Below are 25,932 nucleotides of genomic sequence, written 5' to 3' on the forward strand. Positions count from 1 at the left end.
GCATCTTGCGGATCTTGTTTTTCAAAACCCTATCATTAGTTGAAAACTGAAAGTATCCCAAACTGAACCAAAAATTAAAATCAGAACATTCAAGCCCCAATTATGATCTATCACTTGAAGTCACGTGTCAAGGTGAGAGTGGCCCAGTCTCTTCTCTCAATGTGGCTCAGCAGGTGAGCAGTGGTTACATTACCAGAGAAATAATTCAGAGGCCTGGACTGACACTTCAGCAAGCACAAGTTGAAATCCCACCACAGTGGCTGTGGAACATAAATTCAGGTCAATAATCTGGACTTTTTTTCGAATATTGTCATTAGTAAACTGAGCACACAACCTAACTAGTCCACTAACAGCAACTAATGGAAGAAATCTGCTGTCCTTCCTGGGCCCCAGACCACAGTAACATGGATAACTGTTAACTGCCCTCTGAAGTGACTGAATAACTAAACACAGTTCATGGGCAATTCAGGGATGGGCCATAAGTGCTGGCCTTGCCAGTGGCGGCCAGATCCCAAAAACTGAATAAAATGTCACTTCTTCATTGAAAGTTTGCATTCTGAAATGTGAGTGATTCAATTATTTATTGCTCTGCTCAGTTACGTAGCGGAGTAGTAAAACGATTTTAATTTATTCTAACTAACTAGTTCAGTTAGGCATTTAATTACTAGTTTAGTTACTTTGGCATAACATTGTGGGCTGAAGGGCCTGTTCCTGTGCTGTACTGCTCTGTGTTCTATGTATGTGGAATGAGCTGCCAGAGGAAATGGTTGAGGCAGATACAATAACAACTTTTAAAAAGCAGTTGGACAGGTACATGGATAGGAAAGGTTTGGAAGGTTATCAGCCAAATGCTGGCAAATGGGGCTAGTTTGGATGGGGCATCTTGGTCGGCATGGACCAGATGTACTGAAGAGCCTGTTCCGTGCTGTATAACTGTCTCTCTTTTCTGCCTCCTTTTTACAGTGGAAGTGTCCCAGTGACCTGCAAGGTAAGGCTCAAACATTGTGATCTGCAGCAATGAGTTCATGTTCTTTCTTTGCCAGTAGTTAAAGAAATGAGATCTTATTCTTTAGAAGGTGATCTTTTGAAACATAGGGGGCTCGACAAAGTGAACGTGGAGATGTTTCCACCAGTGGGAGAGTCTCGGACAACGGTATTGGTATTGGTTTATTATTGTCACTTGTACCGAGGTACAGTGAAAAGCTTGTCTTACAAACCGATCGTACAGGTCAATTCATTACACAGTGCAGTTACATTAAATTAGTACAAAGTGCATTGATGTAGTACAGGTAAAAACAGTAACAGTACAGAGTAAAATGTCACAGCTACAGAGAAAGTGCAGTGCAATAGGGTGCAAGGCAGATTGTGAAGTCAGAGTCCCTCTCGTTGTATAAGGGAACCGTTTAATAGTCTTATCACAGTGGGGTAGAAGCTGTCCTTGAGTATGGTGGTACGTGCTCTCAAGCACCTGTATCTTCTACCCATTGGGAGAAGAGAGAATGGCCCAGGTGGGTGGGGTCTTTGATTATGCTGGCTGCTACACCAAGACAACGAGAGGTAAAGACAGAGTCCAAGGAGGGGAGGCTGGTGTCTGTGATGCGCTGGGCTGTGTCCACAACTCTCTGCAGCTTCTTGCGGTCCTGGGCAGAGCAGTTGCCATACCAAGCCGTGATACATCCAGATAGGATGCTTTCTAGGGTGCATCGGTAAAAGTTGGTGAGAGTCAGAGGGGACAAACCAAATTTCTTTAGCCTCCTGAGGAAGTAGGCACTGGTGAGCTTTCTTGGCCGTGGCATCTACGTGATTTGACCAGGACAGGCTGTTGGTGATATTCACTCCCAGGCACTTGAAGCTCTCAACCCTCTCGACCTCAGCACCGTTGATGTACACAGGTGCATGTACACCGCCCCCTTTCCTGAAGTCAATGACCAGCTCTTTTGTTGACACTGAGGGAAAGGTTGTCGTCATGACACCATTCCACTAAGCTCTCCATCTCCTTCCTGTACTCCAACTCATCGCTGTTTAAGATACGGCCTACAACGGTGGTATCATCTGCAAACTTGTAGATGGAGTTAGAGCAGAATCTGGCCAGACAGTCATGAGTGTATAGGGAGTAGAGTAGAGGGCTGAGGCCGCAGCCTTGTGGGGCACCAGTGTTGAGAATAATCGTGCCAGAGGTATTGCTGCCTATCCTCACTGATTGCGGTCTGTTGGTCAGAAAGTCAAGGATCCTGTTACAGAGGGAGGTGTTGAGTCCCAGGTCTCAGAGTTTGGTGACAAGTTTGCTTAGGATTATAGTATTGAAGGCAGAGCTGTAGTCAATAAACAATAGTCTAACGTAGGTGTCTTTACTGTCCAAATGCTCCAGAGCTGAATGTAGGACCCGGGAGATGGCATCCGCTGTAGACCTGTTTCGGCAATAGGTGAATTGCAATGGGTCCAGGTTGTCTGGGAGACTGGAGTTGATGTGTGCCATGACCAGCCACTCAGAGCACTTCATGATGGTGGATGTCAGAGCCACTGGTCGGTAGTCATTGAGGCATGTTACCTTGCTTTTCTTCGGTACCGGGATGATAGTGGTCTTCTTAAAACAGGTGGGAACCTGAGATTGAAAGGAAGGGAGAGGTTAAATATGTCCATAAGTACTTCTGCCAGCTGATCAGCACAAGATCTGAGCACGTGGCCAGGGACACCATCTGGGCCAGATGCTTTCCTCGTGTTTACTCTCCGGAAGTCTAATCTTATGTACTCAACGATGACCAAGGGTTCAGTTGCATTGGAGGCTGTCAGGGTGGGTGGTGACAATCCACTTCCCTCCTGTTCAAAACACGCATAGAATGCATTAAGCTCATCAGGAAGGGATGTGCTGTTGTCAACTATGCAGCCCATCTTTGTCTTGTAGCCTGTTATGGCATGTAAGCCCCGCCATAACTGACGGCTGTTCAGGGACTCTATTTTGAGTCGGTACTGCCTCTTGGCATCCCTGATAGCTTTCCAAAAGTCATACCTCGATTTCTTGTACAGATCAGGATCCCCAGATTTGTGTGCAGCAGTCCTCGACTTCAGTAGGGAGTGGATCTCCCAGTTCATCCATGGTTTACTGTTTGGGATCACCCGTATTGTCTCCTTTGGTTGACAGTCCTCCATCCACCTGCTGGTAAAGTCCGTGATGGTGGTGACATACTCATCAAGGCTGGCAGCTGAGGACATGGTTACAAAGTTATAGAGTGGTCATTTAAAAGTGAGAAGCATCAAAATGTCTTCTTGCACAGGGCGGTTAATCTCTGGAACCCTCTTGCCCCAATTTAGATGATGAGGGTGTTTACGGTGGAGGAAGATACACTTTTGACAGAAGGGATTATTGAGGGCCAAGGGGATCTGGCACAGAAGAAGAGCTGAGGCCTGGGGCAGATAGGGCAGGATCATATTGAATGGTGGGGCAGGTTTGAGGGGCCGATTGGCCTCCTCCTACTCCTGTTTCCCTTGTGTTTGTGGCAAAAGCCCTCCTGCCCTTGCACTCTCTCCCCCTCCCTTCTGTGTTTATTGACTCCGGGTTTAGTCTGGCTGTCTTTCTTTGATCTTCCCATTTGGCTTTCTGCTCCTGGAATCGGTCAGGTCACCTTCTCCAAGTATCAAATGACCACTGTAGGATGGGTAGATGCTGCCCATCGACTTCTCCGATCTCAGCACTTCTGATCACTGCAGACCTCACCGACTCTGTTCATCTCCGGCACCTCGCACTGTGGCGTCATATTATGCAAGACTTTTAACTAGTCGAGCTCTCAGTGTCTGGGCCTGCAAATACTGCTGTAAAATTCCAGGAGGAAAGTTACAACACTCCCCAACTCTGTCACACCATTTTCATTAAGCTGCTGCCAATGTTGTAATGCATGCTTGAACTTCTGTAAATAAAACCACCCTCTTTACAAAGTGAAATGTCTTCACTCTCTTTCTCTGCCCTCACTCTCTGCCCCCTCTGCTTCACTCTCTGCCCCCTCTGCCCTCACTCTGTCCCCCTCTGCCCTGACTCTCTGCCCCCTCTGCCCTCACTCTGTCCCCCTCTGCCCTCACTCTGTCCCCCTCTGCCCTCACTCGCGCTCCCCCAGTTCACCTTCTCCCTCTCCCCCAACCCCCGCCTCCTCCCCTCCCGTTGCCCCTCCTCCCTCTGCCTTCCTCTTCCCACCCTTTCCTTTCACCTCCTTGCTCTTCTTTAACCCCCTCACATTCTCTTAACTCCGTCACCCCCTCCCCTCCCCGTGCCCCCACCCACATTCTCCACCACCTCGACCCGACCCCCCCAGTCACCACTCTCACAAATCCCCTTTCCCCACAGCGTTCCCATGTAATTCTCACCGTCCATATTCTGACGCACTGATCATTCCAACAGCATTGCTTTCTGATTCGTTTTAAATCTCCTTTGCACCCAAATTCCAACTTGGAACAGAGCTGCTCCTAAACTACTTTGTTAACTTTCAGTTCCCGAGCAGAGCAGCAAACAGCCGGATCCTCAGGTAAGCCGAGTCCTCACTGCCTGCGCAGAACCTCAGCTACTGTGTGTGCTGCTCCTCAGCACCCGTGCAGAGTTGGCGTCCTTGGCGCAGCTGGCAGGGACTGTGGGAGCTCAGTCACCGCTGCCGTCACCGGTCGCAGCTCAACTTAAGGGAGGGCAGAGCCGCGCAGCCGTTAGAACCGCTGCCCTCCGGCTCCAGACACCCGGGTTCCAGCCTGACCTCGGGCGCTGTCTGTGTGGAGTCTGCACGTTCTCCCTGTGCCTGTGTGGGTTTCCTCCGGGTGCTTAAGTTTCCTTTCACATCCCAGAGACGTGCGGGTCGGTGGGTTACTTGGCTGCTGTGAATTGTCCCCGGTGTGTGGGTGAGGGGTAGAATCTGGGGGAAGTTAATGGGAAGGTGGGAAGAATGGGTTACTGGGAAATAAGTGGACAGCTGGTAGAAAAGAGCTGGGATAGGCTTGATGGGCCAAATAGCCTCCTTCCATGCCAAGAGTTAATCTGGGAGTCTGGAAGTCCCTTTCCACTGGAAATACGAATGTTTCTCATCGGGACTTTGCTCAGTCTCCACCTTTGTGACAGGACCCAGATTTCCACTGCACACTCTGCAGAGTTCATTTGTTCAAGATAAATAATGAATGAACCTCTTAATGACTTTGATACACTTTGTGCATAGAAAATTGGTATTAGTTTATTATTGTCACATGTACCGAGGTACAGTGAAAAGCTTTTGTTTGTGCGCCATCCAGCCAGATCACTCCTTAATGTAAGTACCTCAAGGTAGTACAAGAAGAAAAAAATACAGAATGCAGAATGAAGTGTTACAGTTCCAGAGAGAGTGCAGTGCAGGTAGACACATAAAGTGCAAGGGCCATGATGAGATAGACTGGGAGTTCAAGAGTTCATCTTTATTGTATAAGAGGTCCGTTGAAGAGTCTGATAACAGTGGGATAGAAGCTGTCCTTGAACCTGGTGGTACGTGTTCTCCAGCTTTTGTATCTTCTCCTTGATGAGAGGGGGGGAGAAGAGAGAATGACCGGGGTGGGAGGGATCCTTGGTTACATTGGCTGCTTTCCTGAGGCAGCGGGAAGTGTAAACGGAGTCAATGGAGGGGTAATAAAAACAATGGTCTACGTTTTGCTTTTGTGGAATTAATACTTCAATTCTTTTTATTACAGGCGGAATCTCCTGGTGAGTAAAAGTATACAATCTTTAAGGAAATTGTATGCATGCTCGTTCACAGATATAAAATCTAATTTTAAATAGTCATCCCTTTTTATTATCCTTTGATGTTTTTTCTTAGAATTTGGCATTCTTCAGGTCATCAACCAGAAACATTAACTCTGTTTCTCTCTCCACAATGTGGGCAGGCACAGTAGTGCAGCGGTTAGCGTAACGCTTTACAGCGCCAGCGACCCGGGTTCAAATCCGGCCCCTGTCTGTAAGCAGTTTGTACGTTCTCCCCATGTCTGCGTGGGTTTCCTCCGGGTGCTCCAGTTTCCTAGGACATTCCCAAGACGTACAGGTTAAGAAGTTGTGGGCATGCTATGTTGGCGCCAGAAGCGTGGCGACACTTGCGGGCTGCCCCCAGAACACTCTACGCAAAAGATGCATTTCACTGTGTGTTTTGATGTACATGTGACTAATAAAGATACCTTAAATGCTGCCTGACCTATTGAGTGTTTTGCCATTGGCACCATGCAGTTATTCCCAATGCTAATGGTTTTGGAAATAAACCCTCAGCAGGTCAGGCAGCATCTGTGGAGGGAGAAACAGAGTACACCTTTCAGGTGAATGAACTTTCATCAGATCTGGGAGAAGTTAGAAATCAAACAAGCCTTTTGATGTGGAGAAAGTGGGGAGCGGAGGAGAGTGTGAAAGGGAAGGTGTGTGATGGAGTGGAGGGATCCACTCACACGTGTGGTGGAGCAAGATGAGGGAGATTGCAGGAAGGATTTCTGGAAGAGATGTTAATGGGAGAAGACAAATAAAATCTGGAACTAAGGGGAGGAAAATCTGAAATTCAAGAGCAGGATTTGCTCATAATTTGAGGACACAGTGCCCAGCTGGAAGATGAGGTATTGTTTGCCGTCATCGAGTGGTTCAGCAGGGAAACAGGGCCTTCAGCCCATCGATTCCATGCCAGCACATTTACCTGAATCCTACACCAATCCCATTTTATTTGTTCTTCCCACACTTTCCTCAGCTCCCCCCCCCCCCAGATTCTACAACTCACCTACACACTGGGGGAAATTTACAGCGGCCAATTAATCTACCACCCTGCATGTGTTTGGGATGTGGGAGGAAACCAGAGCACCTGAAGGAAACCCAGAGGTTATAAGGAGAACATGCAAACTCCACACAGACAGCAGCCGAGGTCAGGATCGAACCCGGGTCTCTGGTGCTGTGAGGCAGCAGCTCTACCAGCTTTGCCAGTGTGCCGACCTTACACTGGGCTGCTGGAACAGTATACAAGGCCAGCCACATCAGCGTAGAAGCAGGATGGAGAATTAAATCACAGACAAATGGTAGTATTGGCAGTGAAAAACACGATGATGCTGGAGGAACTCAGCAGGCCAGGCAGCATCCGTGGAGAAAAGCAGGCGGTCAATATTTCAGGTCAGGACCCTTCTTCAGGACTGAAGATAGGAAAAGGAGGAAGCCCAATATATAGGAGGGAGAAGCAGAGCAGTGATAGGTGGACAGAAGAGGGGAGGCGGGATGGTTCTCCCCATTGCCAGTCACTTCAACTCCCCCTCCCACACTATCCCTGATAGGTCCGTCCTCGGCCTCCTCCACTGCCAGGAGAATTCCAAGCACAAACTGGAGGAACAGCACCTCATTTTCCGTCTTGGAACCTTGCAGCCTAACGGCATGAACATTGAATTCTCCCACTGTAGGTAATCCCCACCCCCTTCCCCACACCCCACCCCCCAACCCCCCCCACCAGGCTTCTTCTCTTCTTCCCTTTCCCAGCCTATCTCTTTATTCTACACTTTTGTTCCCCTCTCTCTCCCTCCCTTTGACCCACCCGCGGTGGATCTGCTCTGCCCTCCTTCCCCGCACCTGCCCATCACTAGCTCTTACCTGCATCTACCTACCACCACCCTGTGCCCACCCCACCTCCCCTCCATTGTCCACCTATCACTGCCCTGCTTTTCCCTCCTATATATTGGGCTTCCCCTCTTCCTATCTTCAGTCCTGAAGAAGGGTCCTGACCCAAAACGTTGACCGCCTGCTTTTCTCCACGGATGCTGCCTGGCCTGCTGAGCTCCTCCAGCATCATCGTGTTTTTCATCTGGATTCCAGCATCTGCATCTGCAGTTTCTGTATATTGGCAGTGTTTGCCTTCTGCTCTGACATCAAGTGTCATCATCAAACAACCCAAGAGAAACACAGTATGGAACAGGTATCGGTGTCATCCCATCCATCAATCCCAAACGAAGCTCATGAAAGGGGTGGCGGCAGCTGCAAGGAACAGCAATATGGCAATCCTTTTTTAATGGAATATCACAAAGGTCGTTCAGAATTATTCTCAAACTGAAATTGAGCAAAGTTTGACACTGTCACATAAAGCACTGCCTGAGCAGATGGACAAAGGGATATAATGCAGAGAGGTTTCAAAGAACATCTTAAGAAGGAAGTAATTTGGATGTAGTTCCAGAACATGGGTTTGAGTGTTGGGTGATTAAAATCAGGAGGCCACTGGAGGGCAGCACTGGGCAAGTGCAAAGATCCAACATCATCGAGCCGAAGAGTTATACAGCACAGAAACAGACCCTTCAGCCCAACTGGTCCATGCTGACCAAGATCATATCTGACCTTATAAATGAGGCTGAAATGAGGTGAGCAATGTAACATCCCAAGTCAATGGCAATGCTCAAGACGATGATTTAATTTCGTCAGAAGGTTGCCTTCCTGCCTGCTCACAGCACTGATGTTTGAGGTACTGTAAGTAAAAAAAAAGGGAACATTAAAGTTATTCTAAGTTCTTCGTAAGCACTTCTTAAGGAAGAGTAATAACCCTCTCCCTGATCCACAGGAATCCACATTTTGGATTTCCTCAATCAAATGGTTTTGCAATGAAATATTTCAATAAATAAAGTAATATTTTAAGCTGAAGAGAAAATGGGCTTCATGCTGATACTGTATTCAGTGCCAGATATCCAGTTTTCCACAAATAATCACAATATATTCAACCCAATTGCACTGCATCAAACTACTGTTTCAATTGGCTCAGTGAGCGCGTTTTCTTGTCTCATGGCTGAAGAAAGGTTGCATGAAGTAAAGAGACCAAGTAGGGAAATATAGCAGAGCACAGGTTTCAGGATAGACTCAGTGTGAGACAGTACTGATGAAAAATCACCAACCTGAGGTACTAACTCTGCTCCTTTCCCCACCAACACTACCTGACCTGCTGAATATTTTCAGCAATTTCTATTTCAGTTCAATTTAAGACAAATTATCTATTAATTAATCAAAAGAAATTAGAACAGCAGGTACAATGTAGTTTTCCAGGGAAATATATCCTAAAGCTGCCTGATTAGCATGACTCCCAAAGCTTTTGAGGTAATTCTATTCAAGGGCAGAGCCTTTTTGTTTGGTTGGTAAAGTGACTGACAGAACAAGTGGTCTCAGCATCCTCTGCCTGGGACCCTCATCACTTCATGTCAACTGTCACAACTGGTATCTCAATATTATTGTCAAGAGCAAATAGGTGGTCAGAGAGGTGACTGTGACCTCTCAGAGTGGGATCTCACACTGTGTCTCCTTGGTTGGACGTAGGTGGCCTGATCCGCTTGTCAAAGAAAGATGACCTGATGATGTATCTGGCTTTGCACATGGAAAGATCTCCCTTGTGTGAGGAGCCAAAAGAAAAGGACAATATTAAAGTAAGTACTTTAAATATACGAGATAGAAGCAGGAGTTGTCCATACCATGACAGTCTGAAAAAACAGAATGCAGAATATAGTGTTACAGTTACAGAGAGAGTGCAGTGCGGGTAGACAAATGAGGTGCAAGGGCCATGACGAGGTAGACTGAGAGAGCAAAAGTTCATCTTTATTGTACAAGAGGTCCATTCAAGAGTCTTATATCAGTGGGATAGAAGCTGCCCTTGAGCCTGGTGGTACGTGTTCTCCAGCTTTTGTATCTTGGAAAAACCTTTAGATCGCTCAAAAGATTTTCCTTTCATAAAGCCGTGTTGCCTCTGCTCAGTCATTTACCTGAGTGTTTTGGGTGCACAGTTACCACTTCCCTAACGATGAACTCCAGCCATTTCCCAACAACTGATTGGTGGTTTTCCCCCATGTTCTCCCAACATGGCCAACTGAATAACAGTGTTACACGTCAACCATCCCAAATGACTGGGACAAACCTGAAATCCGGGGAAGCTTAGACATTCCACTCTCCTGGCCGTTCCTCGTCATTGTGACCAGGTTGTCCCTCAGGCTCTTGGGCCCACACTGAACCTGGCAAATGCTGTGAGAAAGACTGAAAGGGCTTGTTTCAGACCACTGGCTGGTTGGCTCCATGCCACTGCAGTGTAATAGTGATCCAGTTGGTCCCTTTTACCCCTGTAAGTTATTATTCTCTTCAAGTGCTTGTCCATTTCCATGTCAAGCAATGACTTCCAGATCATACACATACCCGCAGGCAATAAACTTTGGGTTCTTGACCTTTCCACCAAAGGAAACACTTGTTCTTTGTTGGGCCATTCATACATTGGACATTGTCAAACATTCAAATCTGGGCAGCCCATGAGGTTGATCATACAGGCGATCCCCACATCACCACTGTTCAGCTAAAGGAAGTTCACACTTACAGAATTTACAAATCACTACCCAAAAGTTTGAGGTACGGGATAAAATTCACTCTCATGGAATCTACATGCACAAAAGTAAATAAATCAACATAAAATTTATCTGCTTTCAACTTGCGTTTCTTGACGCTTGCCCAGAAGACGTGGCCTCATGTTACAGAAAATCACAATACGGATAGTTTTCGAGGAATGCAATCCCCTGTTACCATAGAGTCACTTGGACTGATACCTGCAACTGGTCTCTGCCCAGTACTGGGACGATACTGCTGTCCTATGCTCCCCCCTGCTGATTAGATACAGAGTGAAGGTCCGACACCAACCCATGAGTGATTCCCAGTGACAGGAAATGGGGTGGAGTTGGGAATGGGATCATCCTGTGAGCCAGCAGAGACTGGCTGGTAATTGGTTTATTATTGTCACATGTACTGAGGTACAGTGAAAAGCTTTGTTTGCGTGCCATCCAGACAGATTCATTCCAGGGAGTACAAGGGGAAAAAACAGAATACAAAATATAATGTTACAGTTACAGAGGGAGTACAGTGTGGGTAGACAAATAAGGTGCAAGGACCATGACGAAGTAGATTGAGAGATCAAGAGTTCATCTTTATCGTATAAGAGGTCCATTTAAGAGTCTTATAACAGTGGGATAGAAGCTGTCCTTGAGCCTGGTGGTACATGTTCTCCAGCTTTTATATCTTCTGCATGGGAGGGGGGAGAAGAGAGAATGACCGGGGTAGGATGGGTCCTTGATTATGTTGGGTGCTTTCCCGAGAGAGCGGGAAGTGTGGACAGAGTCAATGGAGGGGAGGCTGATTTCCATGATGGACTGGGCTGTCCCCACAACTCTCTGCAACTTCTTGCGGTCTTGGGCACAGCAGTTGTCATACCAAGCTGTGTTGCATCAGGATAGGATGCTTTCTATGGTGTATCTGTAAAAATTGGTGAGGGTCGACGGGGACATGCCAAATTTCCTTAGCCTCCTGAGGAAGTAGAAGCGCTTTCTTGGCTGTGACGTCTATGTGGCTGGACCAGCATGGGCCAAAACGGCCTCCTTCTATGTCTGAAGGAGATGGAATACATAAAACTCAGAGCTGAAGGTGATAGGTCCTCTCTACCTTTGTTTTAATTTCAGTTTTATAAAACCGGCATTGCTATCCTGAACACCAAGGGCAGCAATCACATACTTGCCATTGACTGCTCCAGAAATGGGCTTCATGCTGTGCAGAAAGCACTTCTCTCCTCTCCAAGGTGTCTGCAGGGATGTACCATCTACCTGTCCAGGTATCCCTGTATCATCTGTGCAAAACTACTCATTCAAGGTACGTGTGGGGTAATGGGATGACCGGGGTTCCCGAGTAAAGTCAGAAATCTTCCTCATTTCATCCCTGCAGTGAGGAGGAAACCTAGCAGAACATTTCTCAATAAGGTATCACCGTAGGATGCGTACACAACAACAGAGGGAATCAGAAGCTTGAACAAAGGGTAAACACTCATGGGAAAAGTGTGGGAGCTACGAGAGAGCTGACAGACACAGCAGTAGGCACTACGAAAGAGAAGAGAGGCACAGGGTCAAGGTCATGGTAGAGGGAGGGGACAATGAGGAAGGAGTCCATGGTAGAGGCATGGAGCAGACAGCTGAGAGACCAGAGCTGGCGACAGAGGAACCAGTAGAGGTGGTAGCAAGGCTGGAGTAGAGCATGCAGTAGGGGGAAATGCACACAGACTAAAATAGATTGAGAAGAGGAGGCAGATGCCATGAATAAGTAGCCAGGGACCATGAGAGAGGAACCACTGGGTTGGGTGAACGTTATGATGGAGGTGATTTGGAAACCAGGATTAAATCTGCCTCGACCACCCTCAGCGAGGTTACAGACAATGGAAGTCACACAGGAACAGGAGTGGGCCGTCAAGATCACACCTGATCTCCTACACCAACACCATTTACCTTGTGCTGCCATCATTCCTGGGTCTGGAGTCCTCAGACGGGACAAACATTCTTCCTGCATCTGTAGCCCTGTAATTGCCTCTCAATGAGGTAACATCTCATTCTTCTCACCTGTAGAGTGCAGAGGTGCAGCCCAGTCAACGCCCTCCCATGTGACAGATACATCATCCCCAGAACCAGTCCAGTGAACCTTCACTGAACTCCCTCAAGAGCAGTTCCATCTTCCGTTGGCTAAAGAGAGCAAAATTATACACAATACTTCAGGTGATGTCTCACCAAGAGCCTGCATGCTTACAGGAAGACATCCTTATTCTTGCAATCGAATCCTCACAGTACAGGCAACAGGACTATTTGTCTAATGAACTGCCTGTTGCACCTGTATGGTGTTGGCTTTCAGTGACAGGTACAAGCACACCCAGACCCTCTGAACATCAACAGCTCTCGGTCTCTTAACATTTTGAAAATACTCAGCGTTTCTGCGTGCCATTTCGATTGGCCTTCCCGCCCCCACACCGACCCGTCTGTCCTCGGCCTTCTCTACTGCCAGGGTGAGGCCCAACACAAACTGGAGGAACAACACCTGATGTTGCGCCCGGGTAGTCTGCAACCCAACGGCATGAATATTGAGTTTTCCGAGTTTAGTTTTCGTTCTTTTTCGTTCCCCCTTTTCCCCTCCCCCTCCCCCCACCAATCCTCCTCTTGCCCTCTCATTTTCGTCTCATTTCTCATAACACCCCCCCCCCAGCCCCGCTTCACCCACCTTCGACCCCTCCCCCTCCTGGTTCCATCCACTCACTACACCCACAATGTTCACACACAGGTTCTCCCCACCCCCATCTTATTCTGGTTCCAACGGCCGTTCACCTCTCCCCCAGTGGTTCCCATTCCCCCCTCCTTTACTGATCAGAGTCCAGTGCTGGTGGCCCTTTGTGTTCCCACTTATCTCCCTCCAGCGGCTGCCTCCCACCTCCACCCTCCCCTCCCCTCACCTCGCTCCATCTGGTTTATTCCCCTTTTTCCTCTCTCTGCCTTTGTCTGCCTCCATCTCTCATTCACCTGCCACTGCCTCCCAGATCCACCCCCCTCCCTGGCACCACCTGCCTGTCATCTCACACCCCTCCTCAGTCCACCAATCACCTCGGAATCCCTTCCCCTCACCTCTCCTCCTCTACTCTTTACACCGGCCATCTCCCCCTCTCCACTCTCGGTCCTGATGCAGAGTTTCGACCCAAAACGTCGACATTTCCTTGACCCGCTGGGTTCCTGCAGCAGATTGTTTGTTGCTGGATCCAGATTCCAGCATCTGCAGTCTCCTGTGTCAGCATTTCTGCTTCCTCTACCAAAGCGGATACCCCCACAATTGTCCGTATTGTACCCCATCTGCCAAATTGTTACCCACTCACCCAACTTGCAGTGTCAGAATCTCCGTCTTCTGTAGCTACCTGTATCGTATCGCTCTACACACACTTGCGAAAATTCTTTCATTTCATCAAATAATGACCCTAACACTACCCATAATTAAACTAATGGAATATATACAGTTGTTAACATTTTACTATCATTATTACCAGCTTGAAAAATTCTTTGAAAGTTTATGGTTTTGTGTATCTCAGTAAATCAGGTCGTCCATGGGAAACCCCTGTGTGCCTTTTGAGCTTTGCATCGTCATCACCACCCACATCCCCACTTCGTTTGGTGTCATGAGCAAACTTGGAAATGCTGCATTTGGTCCTCTCGGTCAGGCTTGGGTACGGATGAGCCTCAAGCGCTGATTGCTGCGGTACACCACTGGTCATACAACATAGAACAGCACAGCACTGGACAGGCCATTCGGCCCACGATGTTGTGCCGACCTTGATGCCGATTTATACTAAATGTCTTCCTCCTGTGTATCATCCACATCCCTCCATTCCCTTCATATTCATGTGTCTGTCTAAAAAACCTCTCAAGCTCCACCAAGCTGCCCGCTCCCACTGCTACCCCTGGTAACCCACTCCAGGCACCTACTACTCTGCATAAAAAAATTTGCCCCTCATGTCAAACTCCCTGCCCACCCCCCCCCCCCAAACCTTAAAAGCACATCCTCTGGTGTTTGACATTTCTACCCTAGGGAAAAGATTCTGACTGTCTACCCTATCTACACCTTTCATAATTTTAAAAACCTCGATCAGGTCTCCCCTCAGCCTCTGACGCTCGAGGGAGAACAACCCAAGTTTGTCTAACCTTTCCTTATAGCTCAGACCTTCTAATCCAGGCAGCATCCTGGTGAACCTCTTCTGCACCCTCTCCGCAATCTTGACAACCTTCCTATAATGGGTCACAGTCTGTCTTGCTGAGGTTTAATCCCATATTTTGTTTTCTACCTGCTAACCAACTCTCTGTCCACATGTTACCCCAATTCCATGTGCTATAACCTTAATCACTAATGTCACATATGAAGCCTTATCGAAGGCCTTCTGAAAATCTAAATATACCACATCTACTGGTCGCCCTCATCTACTCTGCCAGATGCATCCATGAAGAACTCCAATGGATTACTCAACCATGATTTCCCTTTCATAAGTTCACATTTCTCATACTGTTATTTTCTAAGTGGTATCACGTCTTTCATTTAAATTCCAGCATTTTCCCCACTGCTGTTTCAGTAGAATAGGTCAGTCAATCCCAGTTGTGTGTCTCTCTCTTCTTAAATCCTGCGGTCACATTTGTACCCTCCTGTCTTCAGGAGCCATTCCAGAATCAGTCAAATTTTGGAAGAAGACACAGCCAAAGCACCCACTGTCTCCAAAGCCACCTCTTTCAAAGCACTGGGATGCGGGTCATCATGTCCTTAGTATTTATCGGTGTTTGGGCTCATCGACTTCTCAACACTTGCGTATTGAACCCTGGAATTCGTGTTTAACCCCGAGGTAATCTCTCTTCCATCAGGTGGTGTTCATCACGTTTGCTATTGGCCTAACCTGGAACGACTGGAAGAGGAGAAACCAGAGGTTAGGGCTGACATCACCAGTGTTAGTCAGCTCTTTCTTGAGGCTAGAGTCATTTGTGACATGTACATCCCGATAGTGGACTTAGATACCGTTCAGAGGAAGATTTCACCAAAAACAAAAGTGATACCAACAACAGACCCCATAGAATGCAGGTCAATCTTTAACTTGCCTGAAGAGGTAATGGCAAACATCCTGGAAGCTCTGGATTTGTTGCATATTAAAGAGAAAGATTACAAGGCCATGTTCATGAACCAGGTACAAAATGCATATGATTGCTACAGAGCGCTGATAAACAGCTCTGATGGAAGTTTTGAAAATGCAGAAGCGGGACAACCCAGTGAACCTGAGGAAATTGAGAAGAGGAAATATATACATGCCCTGCAGCTGTGCTTCCTTCTGACTGCATGAACTGGTAAGGAAAAGTTGACTTCCCCTCCATTCCTGCCTATGGAAGTCTGTGTGTGCCCATTGAGTAGATTGTTGATGCTGGACCTGGGAAACTCACAGTACATTGCAAAAGGGACACCCTCGATGTGCTGGAAATTTGCAATAAGAACAGAAACTGCTGGAAATCCTGAGCAGGTCAGGTAGCATCTGTGGAAAGAGAAACAGGGTTGATGTTTCAGGTTGATGACGTTTCCCCAAAAGTTCCAGACAAACTTTGTTGCAGAGAGAGGGGACAGGGAGGAAAAATCAAATTTCAGGCAATAAATTCAGCAACCCCCAACTTACACCTTCTCCAGGTTCTTCATTGTGCCTTCACCTCTTGCTCCATCTTTTACCATCTCTACTGCAGAGCAGATTCCCCAGGGTGTTGCCTGGATTGGAAGACTTTAGTTACGGGGAGAGATTGGACAGGCTGGGCTTGCTTTCCCCGGAGCGAAGGAGGCTGAGGGGTGAGCTGATGGAAGTATATATGATTATGACAGGGTAGATCGTCAAAATCTTTTTCCATGGCAGTGGGATTGAAAACAGAAGGGCTTAGATTTAAGAAGAGAGGAAGGACTTTTTAAAGGGATCTGAGGGGTAAGTTATTGATACCTGGAGCTCAATGGCAGAGGAGGTAGTGGAATCAGATATAATCACTACACTTAAGGAGACATTTAGACAGATGCTCAAGTAGGCAAGGCATAGAAGGCATGTGGGCAAGTGGGATTAGTGTAGTTGGGCAAAAAGTCAGGATGGATATGTGGGCCAGAGGGCCCGTTTCTGTGCTGTACGACTGTATGACTCTCCTTTCACAGGTCCTCTCCTCTCCTTCCTCCTTTACCTGAACCTTAATGACTTACATTTATCCAGCGAGAAGAAGGATCATCGGCCTGAAACGTTGACTCTGTTTCCCTCTCCAGAGGTGCTGCTCGACCTGCTGAGAATCCCCAGCATTTTCTGTTTTCATTTCACATGATACATTGGTTTTTGTTTTATTCACTTTCCTTGGGGTTGCCAAGTGAGTTGGACGTCTGGGACCTTTGTTCAGTCCTTTTTTATTTCAACTTTATGTAATTCCACAAGATAAAAGCGTCAGAAGGGAAGCTCTGCCTCTCATTTAATTCAGCACACCTTGTTAACCACCCGTACCAATTTGTGGTGGTAATGATGGTAAAACTGCTGGTGTTCACTGTTAGAACACTGAAAATTGCAGCAACTTTGAATTTTTTATGCAAAGAAGTTTAATCTGGAAGTTGCTGCTGCAATTTAGCTAAAGGCTGCAATGGCAGAGTCCCTGACAATATAACCAGCACTGAAATTAACAGGGCTGTGAACTAAATTGGTCGCTAGTTGCAAAGTTAACTCACCAGGCTGAGGAAGTGCATTCAATTCTTCCCTGTCACTGGGGAAGGTTTTAATGGAAGACTTCCATGTGGCTGTAACAGATCTTAAATATCTTGTGAGCTTACAAAGACTTCTTAGAACCTTTCCAGTGGCTTGTTAATGTAGGAAGACTTTTAACCATGTTTCCAAGTCAGTTTTTTTATATATGTGAGTCAGTTTAGAAACGTAGAAGACCTACAGCACAATTCAGGCCCTTCAGCCCACAAAGTTGTGCAGAACATGTCCCTACCTTAGAAATTACTAGGCTTACCCATAGCCCTCTATTTTTCTCAGCTCCATGTACCTATCCAAAAGTCTCTTAAACGACCCTATCGTATCCGCCTCCACCACCGTTGCCGGCAGCCCATTCCATGCACTCACCACTCTCTGAGTAAAAAACTTATCCCTGACATCTCCTCTGTACCTACTCCCCAGCACCTTAAACCTGTGTCCTCTTGTGGCAACCATTTCAGCCCTGGGAAAAAGCCTCTGACTATCCACACAATCAATGCCTCTTATCATGTTATGCACCTCTATCAGGTCACCCCTCATCCTCCGTCACTCCAAGGAGAAAAGGCCAAGTTCCCTCAACCTGCTTTCATAAGGCATGCTCTGCATTTCAGGCAGCATCTTTGTAAATCTCCTCTGCACCTTTTCCGTAGCTTCCACATCCTTCCTGTAGTGAGGCGACCAGAACTGAGCACAGTACTCCAAGTGGGGTCTGACCAGGGTCCTATATAGTTGCAACAATACCTCTTGGCTCCTAAATTCAATTCCATGATTGATGCTTCTTTTAAGTCAGTTTCTCCTTTTCAATACCTGTGGATCTATTTGATAATTTGGCAACCCCAGACCTGTACTGGATACCCCACCAGGGTTTGATCAAATATCAAAGATAATTAGTTAATTTCTCTGGTTTAACGTAACTATGCAGTGATGGTGATCATTACCAGTAGTACTACCTCTGCAGTGGTAGACATAGAGTCAAGAGATATACAGCACAGAAGCAGGCCCTTCGGCCCAACATGTCCATGCTGACCAAGGTTTCTTCCTGAGCATGTCCCATTTGCCTGCATTTGACCCATATCCCTCTAAACCTTTTCTATCCATGTAACTGTCCAAATGTCTTTTGTAATTGTACCTGCCTCAACCACTGCCTCTGGCAGCTCGTTCCATTTACCCACCACCCTCTCCGTGAACAAGTTGCCCCTCAGGTCCCTGTTAAATCTTTCCCTTCTGACCTTAAACCTATGCCTTCTAGTGTTTGATTCCCTTTCCCTGGGAACAAAGACTGTGTGCATTCACCCGATGTACGCCTTGCAGCAGATTCTTTTCGCCCGGAGGGTGGTTGGAAGCTTGGACGCACTGCCTGCAGGTGGTGGAGGGAAAGACTCTCACAACATTTAAGAATCTCGAGCACTTGGACTGCCAAGGCATCGAAGGCTAGGGATCAAGTGCCGGTAAATTGGCATTGGTACAGGTGGGTCAGCATGGATGGGATGGGCAGAAGGGCCTGTGTCTGCGCTGTGGCTTTATGACCTCATTGGTGACCCACCAAAGAGTTTTGCATTGTCAAACTGGCCCTCCCAGCAGAACACTGGTGCCCACCAGGTTTGTGCTTGCAGTGTTCCTGGGGTGGTCTTCCAGGTGTCTGTGGCCCGGCAAAAAGGCTTGTCCTGCACCCCGGGGTCTGCGAGCCCACCTGGGAAGTCAGGGCTCCCACAGACCCAAGCACAGCTGTGGCTTCCGGGCATCCAGAGGTCTGGTGGCTTCGGAGACATTCGGCTGTAGAGCCCTGAGTCACAGTCTCCAATAATTCTATGTTTCAGATAATCCTGGCCAAGCTATTGGAGTAGGAGCATTGATCTGCCAGGACGATTGCTTTGTGAGTACTTCATGTGAATTTGTTTTGCTCATTTGGAAAATTACACCTTCCTCTGACGTACAGAGTACCTTCCTTCTCTGACAAGGAGGATTTGGTCTCATTGGCTAAACTACAGGTGGAGGTAGAGGTGGTGGAGGTGGAGGTGGGGGTGAAGGTAGAGTTGAAGGTGGTGGAGGTGGGGGTGGGGGTAGAGGTGGAGGTGGGGCTGGAGGTGGAGGTGGTGGAGGCAGAGGGGGTGGGTGTGGAGGTGTTGGGGGTGAAGGTGGGGGTGGAGGTGAAGGTGGGGGTGGGGGTGGAGGTGGAGGTGGGGGTGCTGGAGATGGGGATGGGGGTGGTGGAGATGGGGATGGGGGTGGTGGTGGGGGTGGATCTGGAGTTGATCGGGGCCTCCAGAGGGAAAGTATTGGAGGGATACAGGGGAGGAGTGGGCAATGGTGCCAGCTGGATGAGTCTACCGGAAGTGGGATGGCCTCCTCTTGTCCCGGAACGGTTCTAACCATGATCGTCCTGCAGGTAGGAGTGGGCTACAACGGTTTTCCAAAAGGGAATCTCCACAGCCACTATCTTCAGAGTCCCCAGCATTCAGGGAAGACCGAAAACCTGCTCATCTGCGCAGAGGCTAACGCTCTCTATTTCAGGTGAGTCATAAAGTCAACAGCGTAGGAGGCAGACCCTTCGGCCCACAGTGTCTGTGCTAGCTATCTGGCGCCCTTGCACACTAATCCCCTATCCCCGCACTCTGCCGGTCGCCTTCTCTGCCCTGGCATTTCAGGCACTCCTCTGAATAAGAGAAAGGCTCCTTTAACCTGGCACACCCGAGTCTCCAGTGGTGCCAGAGTGGCAGATTTTCCAGATAATCAGATGTTAAAGCTCCATCACATTGACTTTGCTTTTTCTTTGGTCAAAGTCGAGTTTCCGTATGGACAAGTACGTGTGTGCACAGGTGCTATGAATAACTTGCAGCAGCATCACAGGCACAGAGCATTAGAGACACAAGATTCACAAGAAAAGCATAAATTAAACATAAATTATGCAAAATTATACAAGACAAAACACAATTAGAAAAAAAAAGCAAAGTCCATTGCAGGGCAAAGTGGTCAAAGTAGTCATAGTGTTGCTAAACTGTAGTGACTAGGGTTGTGCCGGTTGGTCCAAGAACCGAATGGATGAAGGGAAGTAGCTGTTCTTGAACCTGGTGATGTGGGACTTCAGGCTTCCGTACCTCCTGCCCGATGGTAGCTGCGTGAAGATGGCATGGCCCGGAGGGTGGGGATGCTGGATGTTGCCTTCTTGAGGCAGCACCTCCTGTAGATACCACTGATGATGGGGAGGTGTGTGCCCGTGATGTACTGGGCAGAGTCCACTACTCTCTGCAGCTTCTTACATTCCTGTGCATTGGAATTGCCGTAGCAGACCATGATCCAACCAGTCAGGGTACTTCCAACAGTACATCTGTAGAAGTTTGTTGGAGTGTTCAGGGACAAGCCGAACCTCCTTAACCTCCTAACAATGTAAAGGGGCTGGCACGCCTTCCTTGTTATCGCATCTACGTGCTGGGCCCAGGACATGGCATCCAATATGTTAACGCCCAGGAATTTATAGCTGCTGACTCTCTCTACCGCCCATCCCCCAATGTAGACTGGTGCATGTTCACCCTGCTTCCCCTTCCTGAAGTCAACCATTGATGTAACACACTGGAATGCTAAATTTTCCAGTAACCACTTGGTTTAAAGGGAGTGTGGGAAACAAGGCCCCGTTTTCAATGGAGTGTGGCCAATGGAATCAGGAGAGTGGAGAGGGAGGGGGGGAACCAGGGCCCCAGTGAGTGGGGAGGGAGAGGGGGAGCCAAGGCCCCGGTGAGTGGGGAGGGAGAGGGGGAACCAGGGCCCCGGTGAGTGGGGAGGGAGAGGGGGAACCAGGGCCCCGGTGAGTGGGGAGGGAGAGGGGGAACCAGGGCCCCTGTGAGTGGGTGGGGAGATGGGGAACCAGGGCCCCTGTGAGTGGGTGGGGAGAGGGGGAGCCAGGGCCCCGGTGAGACGGTGGGGAGAAGGGGGGGACCAGGGCCCCAGTGAGTGGGTGGGGAGCACAACAAACTTCTGGGTCATCACTGGTGCCTTTCAAGTTGCAGCAGTTTGGGCCACTGGATCTGTCCATTTGCCTCATTCCCTCCTTTCACCTGAGCCAGATGCTAAACCATTAGGATTTCCGAATCATCGGAGAGCGGATTGTCGGAGATTCCCTGTTCTTCTCGAACGTTGTGAGATCACCTCTCCTCCCCTTCAGGCTGTACGTCCCAAACTTCAACCACTTTCAAGGTGAAAGCAACCTTCTTTAAATGCCCTCTGTAATGAGCGGAGGCCCCAGCACCGATCGCTGTCACATACCACTCCTTACATTTGCCAACCAGGAAACAACCTGGCAATGCCGACCCCTGTTCTCCCCACACTCACCTGTGACCTCCCATGGCAGCAGCTTTCACTTTCCACAGTGACCTTCCAGTGACCCTCTGTCGAGTGCCTTCTGGAAGTCTAAGTGTGGTACCTCTTCCAGCTCCCCTGGATCCACAGCACGTCACGTCTTCAACAAACTCCAATAAGTTGGTCAAACTTGATTTCCCTTTCACAAAACCATGTTGATTGCCTTGAATTTTATCTCTGTGCTTTGTTCTAACACCTTTCCTCACAGCTTCTACCATTTTCCCTCTGACGGATGTTAAGTGAACTGGCCTGGAGTTACCCACTTTCTGTCTCTCTCCCTCTTTTGCTGAATGAAGGAACTCTCAAGTCATGTAGTCACACAGACACAGACCGATCGGCCCACCATGTCCACACTGACCACACGTCACAGACACAGACCGATCGGCCCACCATGTCCACACTGACCACACGTCACAGACACAGACCGATCGGCCCACCATGTCCACACTGACCACACGTCACAGACACAGACCGATCGGCCCACCATGTCCACACTGACCACACAGCACAGGCACAGACCGATCGGCCCACCATGTCCACACTGACCACACAGCACAAGCACAGACCGATCGACCCACCATGTCCACACTGACCAGTGGGCACCCACCTGTACCAATCCCATCTTCCATTTTATTTGCTACTTCCCCCCACCTCCGAATCTAGAAAATTGCAGAAAATTAAAACTAATATTGGTGAAGCCGTCTCAGTAAAACAGCCGGGATAATCAAAGACCACACCCACCCCGGACATTCTCTCTTCACCCCTCTCCCATCTGGCTGAAGATGCAAAAGCCTGAAAGCACCTACCACCATGCTCAAGGGCAGCTTCTATCCCGCTGTGATAAGACTATTGAACGGTTCCCCAGTACAATAAGGTGGACTCTTGACCTCACAATCCACCTCGTTATGACCTTGCACCTTACTGTCTGCCTGCACTGCACTTTCTCTGTAGTTGTGACTCTTCACTCTGCATTCTGTATTGTTTTACCCTGTACTACCTCAATGCACTGTGTAATGAATTGATCTGTACGATCGGTATACAAGATAAGTTTTTCACTGCACCTCGGTACAAGTGACAATAATGAACCAGTTCCAATTCATTTGAGACCCCGGGGGAAGTCCCTCGGGACCTGGATTCCTGTCACTCACTGCTACAACAATCTGCTCAGTGCTTTCTTCTTACACACAGAAGGAGGCCATTCCGTCCAGCAAGTGTATGCTGGCTCAGAACGGAATCCCATCAATCCCATTCCCCCAACTTATTTCCCTACAACTCATTCTCTCTCCTCTCACCGAGGCAGTTCACAGCGGCTGATTGACCTACCGAGCCGTATGTCTTTGGGATGTGGGAGGGTACTGGAGACCACCACCCACCCCCCCCCCCCCAATCTCTTGTGCTGTGAGGCAGCAGCCCCACCTTCCGGTCAAGGTGCCGACGTATAATTCACAGTGAAGATCTGTCTGGTTCATCTGCCATCTCCTGGTTTTCCATTATTAATTCCCCAGCCTCACTCTCCACAAGGCCCAAGTTCACTTTGTTAACTGATTTTTACATACATACAGAAATCTATTACAATTTGTCAGGGGGATGAGATTAAAAAGCAGGACTTTGTAACACCTGGATTCCTGTCGGTGCTGTGCCCAGTGAATTTAGAAATAGGAGAATGGAGTAAATGAGTGTATCGGTGAAGGAACGGTGCAGGGGGTGTAAGATCCCTCTGGCATGGGCACCTGTCCTGGGACAAGTGGGCCCTGTACCAGGTTGCTTCTCGACAGTGCTGCCACCAGTCACCAGTCTGTGCCGACCGTGATGCCAAACTACACCAATCCCACCTGTCCGCACATGGTCCGTATCCCTCCACTCCCTGCCTGTTCATGTGCCTGTCTCAATGCCTCAAACGTAGCTATCGTACCTGCTTCCATCACCTCTCCAGGCAGCACATTCCAGGCACCTACCGCTCTCTGTGTGAAAGAACACATCACATAAACCTCCTTTAAACTTCACCCCCCCACCACCTTAAAGATGCCCTCTGGTATTTGATATTTTCACCCTGGGGAGAAAGACTCTGTCTATCTACCCTATCGATGCCTCTCATAATTTCATAAACTTCTATCAGCCCCTCAGCCTTCAAAGCCCAGAGAAGACAATACAAGTTTGTCCAACCTCTCCTTGTAGCTAATACTCCCTAATCGGACAATGTCCTGCTGAACCTCTTCTGCACCCTCTCCAAAGTCTCTACATCCTTCCTGTAACAGGGAGACCAGAACTGTACACAAGACTCAAAATGTGGCCTGACTGAAGTTTATACAGCCGCAACATGAGCTGCCAACTCTTATACTCAATGCCCCGGCCAGTGAAGGCAAGCACGCCGTACACCTTCTTTACCACCCTATCCACATGCATTGTCGCTTTCAGGGAGCTATGGACACCAAGATCCCTCTACAAATCAATGCCCGAAAGTTCTTGCCATTTATTCAATACCTTCCTATTGCAATCAACCTTCCAAAGTGCAACATCTCACACTTGTCCGAATGAACCTTCAACTACCATTTCTTTGCCCATTTCTGTAACTGGTCGATATCCTGCTGTATCCTTTGACAATCTTGCTCACTGTCCACTGCTCCACCGATTTTCGTGTTGTCTGCAAAGTTACCAATCAGACGACTTACACTTCCATCCAGATCATTAATATATATCACAGACAACAGAGGTCCCAGTACTGACACCTAGGAACACCACTGGTCACAGACCCCAGTCAGAGAAACGCCCCTCCACCACTACCCTCTGTTTTCTACAGCCGAGCCAACCTTGAATCCAATCTACCAAGTCTCCATGGATCCCATGTGCCTTAATAGAACCCTAGAACCATACAGCACAAAACAGGCCCTTCGGCCCACCATGTTGTGCCGTCCATCAAACCACCCTCACACTACCTAACCCCTTCCTCCCGCATATCCCCCCATCCCACACTCCTCCATATGCCTATCCAACAAGCTCTTGAACCTGTTCAATGTATCTGCCTCCACCACCACCCCAGGCAGTGCATTCCATGCACCAACCACTCTCTAGGTGAAAAATCTCCCCTGAACCTCCCACCCATAACCTTAAAGCCATGACCTCTCGTCTTGAGCATTGGTGCCCTGGGAAGGAGGCGCTGACTGTCTACTCTATCTATTCCTCTCGGTATTTTATATACCTCTATCATGTCTCCTCTCATCCTCCTCCTTTCCAGTGAATAAAGCCCTAGCACCTTAAGCCTCTCCTCATATTCAATACTCTCCAATCCAGGCAGCATCCTGGTAAATCTCCTCTGCACCCTCTCCAATGCCTCCACATCCTTCCTATAATGAGGTGACCAGAACTGAACACAATACTCTAAGTGTGGTCTAACTAGAGTTTTGTAAAGCTGCATCATCACCTCGCGGCTCTTAAACTCAATCCCGCGACTTATGAAAGCCAACATCCCATTGGCCTTCTTAACTGCTCTTTCCACCTGTGAGGCAACTTTCAATGAACTGTGAATATGAACCCCCAGATCCCTCTGCTCCTCCACACTGCCAAGTACCTTGCCATTCACCCAGTACTCTGCCCTGGAGTTAGTCCTTCCAAAGTGTACCACCTCACACTTCTCCGGACTGAACTCCATCTGCCACTTGTCAGCCCAGCTCTGCATCCTATCAATATCCCTCTGTAAGCTCCGACAGCCCTCCACACTATCCACAACACTGCCTATCTTAGTGTCGTCTGCAAACTTACTAACCCAGCCCTCCACCCCCTCATCTAAGTCATCTATAAATATCACAAAAAGTAGAGGTCCCAGAACCGATCCCTGCGGGACACCACTAGTCACTGCCTTCCAATCCGAGGGCACTCCTTCCACCACAACCCTCTGCTTTCTACATGCAAGCCAATTCCTAATCCATACAGCCAAGCTTCCTAGGATCCCTTGGCCTCTGACCTTCTGAAGAAGCCTACCGTGAGGAACCTTATCAAATGCCTTACTAAAATCCATGTAAACCACATCCACCACACTGCCCTCATCAATCTTCCTGGTCACTTGCTCAAAGAACTCTATCAGGCTTGTGAGGCAAGATCTTCCCTTCACAAAGCCATGCTGGCTGTCCCTAATCAGTCCATGATTCTCAAGGTGTTCATAAATCCTATCCCTTAGAATCCTTTCTAACAGCTTACCCACCACAGACGTGAGACTCACCGGTCTATAATTCCCTGGCCTATCCCTATTACCTTTATTGAACAAGGGGACAACATTCGCAACCCTCCAATCCTCCGGCACCATCCCCGTGGACAACGAGGATTCAAAGATCCTTACCAGCGGTTCAACAATCTCCTCCCTAGCCTCTCGAAGCAGCCTGGGGAAAATCCCGTCAGGCCCCGGAGATTTATCCGTCTTAATATTATTTAACAACCTCAATACATCCTCTATCTTGATATCTACAACCTTGAGAACATTACCCCTACCAGCACTCCCTTCCGC

General features: G+C 48.3%; 1 protein-coding gene across 1 annotated transcript in view; it reads left to right on the forward strand.

Annotated features, from left to right (window-relative positions):
• Positions 1–4,375: 4,375 nt before the first annotated feature.
• The window catches only part of LOC127578530 (cytidine and dCMP deaminase domain-containing protein 1-like), a 37,513-nt gene continuing 15,956 nt past the window's right edge, over positions 4,376–25,932 (forward strand). The window contains exons 1-5 of the mRNA XM_052030670.1: positions 4,376–4,511; positions 9,293–9,399; positions 11,461–11,647; positions 18,905–18,960; positions 19,474–19,598. Coding sequence (XP_051886630.1) covers positions 9,328–9,399; positions 11,461–11,647; positions 18,905–18,960; positions 19,474–19,598 — 440 coding nt within the window. The 5' untranslated portion in view covers positions 4,376–4,511; positions 9,293–9,327. The remainder of the gene's footprint in view (positions 4,512–9,292; positions 9,400–11,460; positions 11,648–18,904; positions 18,961–19,473; positions 19,599–25,932) is intronic.

Source organism: Pristis pectinata, chromosome 15 (genome assembly GCF_009764475.1).
Source record: "Pristis pectinata isolate sPriPec2 chromosome 15, sPriPec2.1.pri, whole genome shotgun sequence".
NCBI lineage: Eukaryota > Metazoa > Chordata > Chondrichthyes > Rhinopristiformes > Pristidae > Pristis > Pristis pectinata.